Consider the following 10,000-nt stretch of genomic DNA (forward strand, 5'->3'; position numbering starts at 1 on the left):
AAATTGTTTACAAAAGATGGACAATAAAGCTGATTTTCAGCTGTGTTTTGTGCACAATGGAAGCGCTCTCAACATGATTTTCATAGTGTTCTTCTGACTGAAAACAACGCTTTTGGTGTGAATGTCCCCGTATACCTTCTTTCCTCCCTTTTCACTCCCTCTCTTTCTCTTCCTCTCCTACTTCCGTCTCCTCTCCCTCTTTCCTGACCAGTCCTCCAAATCCGCTGCGGACCGGAAGGCCCTGTCCAGACCAGGAGGCGGCCTGGAGGGTGAGATGAGCGGTCAGGGAGGTCTCGACTCCTCTGACCTACCCAGGGGTGGAGGGAGCCAGGTGGAGATGGAGCTCAGCCAAGCCCAGGGCGACTGCCTGATGGGGGCAGGAGAGATGGACGAGCCCCCCTCTTCTCTGCTCTCCAGGAAGACGGCCATCATGAGCCAGTTTGAGAGCAAGGCGCTGGGCCTGGATAAAGCCATCCTGCACAGCATCGACTGCTGTGGTAAGGAAGGACAGAGGGAGGAAGGGAGAGAACCGTGTTTGGTCCTTGAGCTCAAAATACATAGTAGGAGGAAAGTAGAGACGAGTTGGTGCTCGAGGTGAGATCATCCCTCAGTTGCTTTCCGAAAGCCGGTTGAGAAGATGAAGATCTCAGTGCTGAGCTCAAAGTATTCCAGAGTTTCAGACCTCTGAGTTTGAGATGAAAGGCATCAGTGGAATATTCTGTCTGTATTCTGTATTATTCTGCTCGTAGGGCAAGAGATGATGTTTCACAGAACCCAAGATGTCCTGTTTGGTGAAGATTTTCCTCTTATTTGTCGACAGCGTCGGATGAGACCAAACGCAAGATGTACAGCTCTATCCTGGTGGTGGGAGGAGGTCTGATGTTTCACAGCGCTCAGGAGTTCCTGCTGCACCGCATCATCAACAAGATGCCGCCCTCGTTTAGACGACTGGTCGACAACGTGGAGGTCATCACACGACCAAAGGTAACGTGGAGGTCATCACACGACCAAAGGTAACGTGGAGGTCATCACACGACCAAAGGTAACGTGGAGGTTATCACACGACCAAAGGTAACGCTCTCAGGATAGGACACAGATCAACAATACAGGCAAACTAGTGTTGCCTTTAGTGCAGAGGTTCTCAAATGTTTTTCAGCCAAGGACCCCTTACAAGATAGAAAATATACCGGGGACCCCCTCATTCTGATTTGTGATTTTGGGCTAAGCTTAATTGTTTCCATGATAACGTGCTTGACTTTTAATTTGATAGGTTTGTTATTAGAATGTAATCTATGAACCATTTTAGATTTAAAGCATAAACTATTTTCGTTGAACTATGAAGATTTTGCAAAAAAAAATATATATTTTTTTTTTTATTACATTACATTTAGCCTACATAATGTCATTTAGCAGATGCTTTTGTTTTGTCCAAAGCGACTTACAATATCACAATTTGTCAACAGTAGGCCTACAGAAAACCACTATGCAACACAATCAATGACAGCCAAGATATTTTGATAGACTAGCACCATGTAGGAAGTAGTTTGAGAAGGAATAAGTAACATGTAGCATTTTTTTTTTTTTAACCTGAAAACTTTTCGCGGACCCCCTGGCAAAGTGCCGCGGACCCCCATTTGAGAACCACTGCTTTAGTGTGTTTCCAATATGGCAAAATGAGTGTCGCACGTGAAAGCTTTCTCTAGTTGGACATGGGATGAATGGATTTTAAATGTGAGCCTTAGTATGTGAATGCATGTGCTGTGGATTTATGGATGCATGTTTTTGTGCACAATGTTTTGGTTAACATAGTTTTAAAAGTGCAACGTGCAGCATTTTATCATCAATATTAAGTCATCGCATAAATGTTGAGACATTATTAACACCGTAAACAAACGAGACCATTTCCGATATGATTGTCAGCGTCTACCTGCCTCACAGTGTGTGCCAACTGCCTAGATTTCACACAAAATGTGTTGGATTGTTTTATGGCACAAATTATGGCACACATTAATTTGCAAGTAAAACAATTTGATTCCAGTTGTGCCCTTCATATTGTGTCGTTTCAGCATCACATTAGCTCACTTTGTCAGAATGCACATTTGTTGTTATCCGTTTTTTCCCTTTTTCTTCAAAACAAATGCAGCCAGTCAGAGCGATGGTGGAAACGGAACCTAGAAGCCCTCACTGTGGCCACAGGCAGCAGCAGGGTTTATAGGAAATGTGGTCTTCATTTTCAGTAGCACAAAATGCTCCATGTCGCACCTGTGAAGTGTATTGGCATTGATATGTGTGTGTGTGTGTGTTCTCCAGGACATGGACCCTCGCCTCATATCATGGAAAGGGGGGGCAGTGCTGGCATGTCTGGACACCACCCAGGAAATGTGGATCCACCAGAGGGAGTGGCAACGCTTCGGTGTGCGAATGCTCCGTGAGAGAGCTGCCTTTGTCTGGTGAAACCATCTCACAGCTTACAGCTGGAAAACCTAGAGAACACATGTCATGGTACTGTTTTGTTGGAAGAGTGACCCTGAAGTATTTCTTGTGGAAAAAGGGGGCTTGGAGGAATTTTCTGAAACATCAGGCAAACTATACTGACAATATCACCTTAAGATCAGAACACAGTTGGATAAGTTAACCGTTTGTACACTATATTTGTGTATGGCTTGAATCTGAAACCCAGATGTCAATGTTTTGTTTCTGTAATTGTCGTCTGGAATCGGTGTCATTGATCACCTGCTAATATTCTGTAAATATTACTGTGCTTCTTCCATGTTCAGACTCACGGAAGTTCAGAACTGTAAATAAATCCTTGACATTTTGATACACAGTGGTCAAATTTCCTTTGAATGATGCAGCATGTTTGATTGAAAAACCAGCCAGCCTCTCTTCACAAATCTGAAAACTACAGATTTTTAAACAACTTGATGGAACTATGCTGCGGTCTTATAGATTTAATCTGTGAGCAGTTGTGATTAGCAATACAAAAAAGACAAAGGTAATGACCCAGCTGTGATGATGTATACAGCAGGAATAACACAAACTATTTCACAGCGCAAATCTTTATTCAAACAGGATACAAAACAGACATACTAACTTCATCATTCCCCGCAGGGATGACTGCAACATGATACACGTCCCTATGAGAGATCACTGTGACAGGAAGGGGCGGGGTCAGAGCAAGAGGAAGTGATGTGGGCAGCTGCTGCATCGGCCTTCCTGGCCCCTACATGTAGGAATTCCCAGAAAGGCGTCAAAAAACCTGCCTGTGGCAGTTGGCAGCCAATGAAGAGGGGCTTCAGCAACGTCGTCATTGTTTAGGTTACGAGTAAACCGAGTCAGTGTCGCGCCCCAACGCCTACACGGGGTGTGTAGGCGTTTACCTGGAGAGAAGAGGGTAACCATGACAACACATTCATGTCATAGGGGAATAACCATCAGACAGATTTCAGTGATGTTAGACTTATTCAAACAGAGATTTAATAACATTTTCAGGTTTAATAAAAAAAAGAAAGCACTTCAATTAAAACGAAGTTCCGCAGCATGGCTAGCTAGTTAACATGCTAGCTCGTACTCAGAATTGAATTGACATATTCAATATGACGTATATTGACATATACGTATCACTAAAACTAAAACGGTCCATTGAGTCCTAGGTCTTGGTTCCATAACAATAGCCACTGTAGCTTAGTTTCTGAACTTGAGCAGAAAATTAGGTTATTTGTCAAAAACTATTTGGCGAACAGTGTAGGGCATGATTCAGAAACATATAAAATATCTTAAAAATGACAATACACTGTAGGGGGACTTTAAGGGTAAGAGTAACAACAATAAGTGTATCTGATGAGCAGTGATGCACTGAGCCAATGTGGAAACACCAAAAACACTTGTGGCCATCCTCACCTTCCTCATCCTCCCCCTCCCATGGGTGGAGCACCGGGGCCTCCGCCGTGGTTTATCCTGCCCATCCGCCTCCTGCCACCAGGGGGACCCGGGGGACTGGAGGAGGGGGGGAATGGTAGTTGGGGCAGAGAGAGGAGAGAGATCATTTAGTATGAAATGAGGTTAAAGAAAGGACATGACAACAAATGACGAGTGATGAAATGATATGAAAGTACAGGATTTTACCCTTTTTAACTGATCTGTGAAATAAATGATTTGCATTCTAAACCAGTGAAAGGAGTCATGTTTTATTTGATCATATTAGAAATCTGCTTTCACGTGATGTCATTGCTGTCATTTCTGTGCACTTTGCATGTTTGTGGTATTGCTGGTTTAAATGTGCAGACAGGCGGGGGGGGGGAACTGGGTGGGGACTGTAAATGACAAACACACTTCTCCCCAGTAACTGTACTGACATACCCTTGAGCAAGACTAAATTTGCAAATGCTGCCGTACTCAGTTGGTAGTCTCAACGCCAGACCCATGAGAGTTCTTACGCTGATACACTACGTTACTGCATGCTGCAGATCTCTCTCTGGGTCTGATACACTACGTTACTGCATGCTGCAGATCTCTCTGGGTCTGGGACACTTTCCCTCAGTCAGCTGGGGTCAGAAGCGAACCGTTCCCTTGGCCAGTGGTGGATTTACCGTAGTCTTCCCCAATCAGTAACGACTTTGCGATCAGACGACAGGGGAGGCCCAGCCCAGCAGGGGATGTCCCAGGTGTGTGTGACAGTAGAGATGTGTGATGAGCAGAGGGATGTCCCAGGTGCGTGTGACAGTAGAGATGTGTGATGAGAGAGGGATGTCCCAGGTGCGTGTGACAGTAGAGAAACCTACCCTTTGCCGTCATTGAAGCGGGACGAACCAGCGCTTCCGCCTTTTGTCAGATCAGGCTGAACCAGTGAGTGAAAACTGGCAGAGGACGAGGTGATTAGATTAGACAAGTGTTAGGTGGTATCACCTTAATGTTATTACTATTGTTATGAGAAATCAGTAACAGGTACTGTAATTCATTACCTTTCAATTACAGTCATATTAAACATAAACAGTTACATTTATTATCACACCCTCTAAATATCAGATGAAGGTTGAATAAAGTAAAAAAAAAAAACATCCCATCCCCCAATTAGACTGTTGTATGAAACAAAAAGGGGTGTGGTAAAGTACTGCTCCCAAGCATGATACAACTAGTAACAATAACAAGACATTTTAAATGAGTAAGTATTAAGTCATGTTTAACACAACAGCTTTTTGAGTTATGAGTCCCACAGTTTAAGATCCATTTAGATACAATAGAAATAGAATCAAGATCAAAGTTCCAGTTTTGACAGCAAAACCAGTCCACTATATTAAAATGCTCAGTTTGATTCTGAAACCTTGGTGCTTCAGAGCTCTTGCACATCATGCTGTATCAGTGGGGTTGTGAGGAGGTGGACTTACAACAGGCTGATGAACTCCACCGCTCCCCAGAACATGTCAACCAGGAAAGACAGTCGCCATGGTGACTGGGTCCTGCTGTCCAGGACCTGACCTGAGACAGACAGACAGGCAGGCAGACAGACAGAGAGACAGAATGATAGCAATCTTGTGTAATGTACACATGCATCATCACTTTATATATCTTTTTGTTGACAGTCACTAGTCGTTAGCCAATCAGTGCTCGACAACAAATGACTACAAGGGCAAGCATCACAGGAAGCTAAGCAGATGGCTAATGTTAACATAATGGACTGACTTTTGGGACTGTACAACCATAACTAACAAACCAGTGTGACAAAGACACGGATAAACAGTCGAAAAGGCATTCCCGGAGCAATTGTTGTTTCTTTTGTTGCTAGAGACACTGGGGCTAGCTAATGTTAGCTAACTAGCATTGACTGTATATAATCTAACTAGCCTAGCTGCTACAATGGCCTGGGCCGCTAAACTGACACATTTCTCTCTCTCACTGAAACTGGTCGACAGGACACAACCATATCTAGCGACACATTAGCTCTGAAATGGCAAACCAGTTGAAAACACTTGTAAATAAACTCACCATTTGACACGTACACCATTTTGGCAGCAGCGTTCACTGCTGTTATGATTGGTGATGCACTTCCGCATTCGTTGTACACGTCACTCTCTTCTTCTTCTGTTTGGTTTTACGGCGGTTGGCATCCAGGATGTTGCATTACCGCCATCTACTGAAGTCAAACTGAACTGATCTGAATTGAACAAAAAATTAACTAAACTAAAAATGAACACCGTAGTGCTCCAATTCATAATTACAAAACATTTCTGTCAATAATTAATTTTTTTAAGTGCATTACTGTCCAAACATCCAAGTGATGCTTTCTGGGGTTTTGCCATGGATAAAGACAAGTAAATAAAAACAACAGACAGCTGCCACAGACAAGTCACAACAACCGTCACAACCCACCTGAATATCCGGTTTACTTCCTGTATACATAGCTGAGCGCAGGCTGAGATTCGGCTCATATTAAATGTTAACGTTAGGCCGTGTCTCCGACAGACACATTAACAAGGTAGCCTATTTCGGTCTTTATGTCTTGTAGTAGTTAGTAGTAGTTGTTGTTGTTGTTGTTAATAGTTGCCATAACAACCACCCCTGTCGGAAAGACGTGCACACGCTGGGTAGGAAGCGTTGTTGTCCCGGAGGCGATCTTTTTTTCGGATGATGGCGAAGGCTATGCGAAGGCATAACCCGCCCCTCTCTGCCTCTGATTGGCCTAGCGTCAAACTTCCATCCATCCAAACCAGGGGCGGAGCGACCCTATCAGCCCAGAGGGGGCGAAGCTCTTAGGGGGGCCCCATCAAAAAAAAAAAAAAAAAAAAAAAAAAATTTTTTTTTTTTTTTTTTTTTGAAGGCCAGGCCAGGCCGCAGGGCCGGTTCCAGAACAAGATGACTAGGGGTGCATCCTAGATAGGAAGGGGTGCAGATGCCCGGCCGAAGGCCGGGCCCACTCGGGAAAAATTTGACATGTTATTTTACTAAAAATAATGCATTTGACCATCATTTCAAGTAGAATGATACCACCCAAGCAAGAATATTTCAAGTGTTTCAAGTGCTTTACTGAAATATTTGGACCATATAATGATAATACAATTATCTCAACCTTAAAAGGTTACATATAGGTGCCAAAAAGCCATAAAATCACATCAAAGAACAAAGAAAAACAACAACTATAATTCAAGTTTAAACAGTAAGTGTGCAGCTGTAGCATTTATAAAAAAAAAAAAAAAAAAATTTTTTTTTTACTTTTCAACTGAGCATGCAGACAAATAAGGGTGCAATGCATGCTTTTGCACCCCCGTAGAACCGGGCCTGCCAGGCCGCGAAGAAAAATGTGCCTTTTTTGCATGTTTGAATCGGTTTTAGCCATATTTAGTGGAATATCTCATTTTAAACACACCAATGTTATTGTCTATTGATTGAATTCCTCTCAGACTCACACCACTGACTTTATTAAATAAAGTCATTTTAAGTCACAACTGTAAAATAGCTGATAGCCCCTATATCCGAAAACACAATTGTCACTCATTGAGCCAAGTAATATTATGTCCAAGAAAGACTACAGTGAAGCCACTTTACAGACAAGCTTGTTCTGAAGAAGAAAAATAAAAACACAGGTTGCCAGCCAGGTGGCCTGGCCTGCAAAAAAAAAAAAAAAAAATTTTTTTTTTTTTTTTTTTTTTTTTTTTGATGGGCCCCCCTGACGAGTGGGCCCGTGGCGGCCGCACCCTCTGCCCCGGCGTACGCTCCGCTACTGATCCAAACACATTCACTGGGTATCCTGCATTACATCTCTGTTACAGTCTGTGGTCAGACCGTCAGACTCAGTGGGTCAGACAGACATACAGCAGTTACGCTTGCTAGCCTGCATGAAAGACGCCAGTGTGTTTATGTTTTTAATATAGTCATATCTATGGTTTATAACGCTGCCACTAATCAGAGGCAGAGAGGGCCAGGGGTGGGTTATGCCTTCGCCATCATCCAAAAAAAATATCGCTTCCGGTAAGCTAGCTAGCTAGCTAATGTTAGCTGCTGGTTGGTTGGCTAACTAGCGAATGTTAGCCGTTAGCTAACGTTAAAACATTAACTAGACAAACACAGACATGCAGAGCTCCAAAAACAGAGCAATTCGTGATTTTGTTACTGTAGTTTCTGCAGAGTAACGTCCATGTTACGGATCTGACGGATAGTGCAGTAACAATCAGCAGCTATGATAGCGCAGCCAGGGGGGGGAGGAAGTCCATATGCGGTCCATCCGGTCATGGAGCACAGGACATTACGTCATCACAGGATAACGCCTGTCGCCAATCGGCTGGCTCAGATCTGTTCAAATCTGAGCCAGCCAATCACGTTGTCCTGCGTTGTTTGAGACGTGTATAAAAGGCGACCGCAGATGGGGGTGGGTGGTGGAAACCGGAGAGGGCGAGAGGAGAGAGGGGGAACCAGAGGGAGAGGAGAGGAGAGAGGGGGAGAGGAGGGGGGAACCAGGGGGAGAGGAGAGAGGGGGAGAGGAGAGGGGGGGAACCAGGGGGAGAGGGGGAGAGGAGAGAGGGGGAACCAGAGGAGGAGAGAGGGGAGAGGAGAGGAGAGGGGGAACCAGGGGGAGAGGAGGGGAGAGGAGAGAGGGGGAACCAGAGGAGAGGAGAGCAGAGGGGGAGAGGAGGAGAGAGGGGGGACCAGAGGAGAGGAGGGGAGAGGAGAGGGGGAACCAGAGGGGGAGAGGAGAGAGGGAACCAGGGGGAGAGGAGAGGGGGAACCAGGAGGAGAGGTGGGGAGAGAGGGGGAAAGGAGAGAAGAGGGGGAACCAGGGGGAGAGGAGAGGAGAGGGGGAGGAGAGGAGGGGAGAGGGGGAGAGGAGAGCGGGAGAGGATGAGAGGAGAGAGAGGGGAGGAGAGGAGGAGAGCGCCGCCAGCGGTGGGGGGCGCCCCTTGAAGCTTACCCCTTTACCCCCCCCCCCCCCCCCCTATGGGCGGGGTATCCGGGGATATGAGTCAAGCGCGTGCGGGGGAGGGGGGGGGGGGCATAGTGGCTGGACCCTTCCAGGGGCACTGCCATCTCTCTGGGCGGCCCTGGTAGTGGAAGCGATCATCTTGCTCTAATGACCAGAATGGGTGTTGTTCAAACTGAACATTTATTTCTTCAACATGCTACAGCAGAAAGGGAGATAAACAGCGGACACTATGTTCGTAGTTAACTCATTGAGTGCCAGCCACTTTTGGAGAACGGACGCTCCCAGTGCCAGAGTTTTCAGAGCGTTTTCAGTGATTTCTCGAGGCCCACAGAATATTGTGTGATATTACTATGTAAACACCGAACACGCAAAAAGAACAAGGAGACTCTATTGTATCATCAGCAAAAAAAAGTTTATTGATACCATTTTCCGTTCTTTAGTTATGAGCCGGAGAAGATAGGTTGTTTTCAGCGTTTTCAGGCATTTCAAATTATAAGCTGAGATATTCAGCCTTTTGTGAAATGCAGCATTTCAAGCACATTCACTGACTCTAGATAATATTTTCTGATGTAGTGATGTGGTGTAGTTGTGTCCTGCCCTGCGTGCCCCACCCCCCCTCCCCCCCCTCAGCTGAAAACTCCTCCCCACACTAGTAACACACAGCCTCGCACCAAGCGTCTATTTTCGGAATGCTTTTGGTGCGCCGCCTCCCAGGCAGCGCAACATGGAGAAGCCACACGCGGACTGCAGTGAAAGGTTTGGCTTTTCAGTGTCGCGCTGCTGCTTTTCTAGCGGCTAATCATGTGGAGAAACTATGCTGACAGACAGACAGAGGCAGAAGGACTCAGTTGTGTGCGCGGATTGACTGTGTTTGCACGCACCGTCAGTTGCAGCCAGAACAATCTACATGGCTCTGGACTGCAGCATGAGCGGGTTCTCTTTGATCAAGGCTATTTCAGGCTGTGTATTCCTGACATTTCTGTAATCTGGAGAGCACTGTCGCCACCTAAGGGTTCTGTAAAATAGGTTATAGACCTCCAATAGCTACTATAGTTGTACAGGAGCTGCGGAAGGCTTTGATCGACGTCC

The 10,000-nt window shown here is 45.5% G+C and overlaps 2 protein-coding genes across 3 annotated transcripts in view; one reads left to right on the forward strand and one right to left on the reverse strand.

Annotated features, from left to right (window-relative positions):
* The window catches only part of LOC310794561 (actin-related protein 8), a gene marked incomplete at its 5' end in the record, with an annotated part of 28,972 nt that extends 26,386 nt beyond the window's left edge, over nt 1-2,586 (forward strand). For both annotated transcript variants that reach the window (XM_083656536.1, XM_083656535.1), the window contains 3 exons: nt 212-497; nt 821-984; nt 2,311-2,586. In XM_083656536.1, coding sequence (XP_083512662.1) covers nt 212-497; nt 821-984; nt 2,311-2,454 — 594 coding nt within the window. In that variant the 3' untranslated portion in view covers nt 2,455-2,586. The remainder of the gene's footprint in view (nt 1-211; nt 498-820; nt 985-2,310) is intronic.
* Nucleotides 2,587-3,049: 463 nt separating this feature from the next.
* Nucleotides 3,050-6,404, reverse strand: LOC310794418 (selenoprotein K-like). Its single transcript, XM_083656420.1, has 6 exons — nt 6,367-6,404; nt 5,983-6,127; nt 5,385-5,475; nt 4,782-4,856; nt 3,901-3,996; nt 3,050-3,380 (listed from the first exon to the last, which is right to left on the reverse strand). Exons 2-5 carry the CDS (start codon nt 5,999-6,001, stop codon nt 3,906-3,908), a joined length of 276 nt encoding a protein of 91 aa, XP_083512546.1. The 5' UTR covers nt 6,002-6,127; nt 6,367-6,404; the 3' UTR covers nt 3,050-3,380; nt 3,901-3,905.
* Between the last annotated feature and the right edge of the window lie 3,596 nt (nt 6,405-10,000).

This window comes from Poromitra crassiceps (genome assembly GCF_964638095.1).
Source record: "Poromitra crassiceps genome assembly, chromosome: 20".
Taxonomy (NCBI): Eukaryota; Metazoa; Chordata; class Actinopteri; order Beryciformes; family Melamphaidae; genus Poromitra; species Poromitra crassiceps.

What these genes read in the sequence shown, in the direction of transcription:
- LOC310794418 (XM_083656420.1), bottom strand. An exon ending in GTGGAGTTCATCAGCCTGTT is followed by an intron (nt 4,857 to 5,384) that starts GTAAGTCCACCT and finishes GTCCTCTGCCAG; the next exon opens with TTTTCACTCACTGGTTCAGC. An exon ending in CGCTTCAATGACGGCAAAGG is followed by an intron (nt 3,997 to 4,781) that starts GTAGGTTTCTCT and finishes CCCCTCCTCCAG; the next exon opens with TCCCCCGGGTCCCCCTGGTG.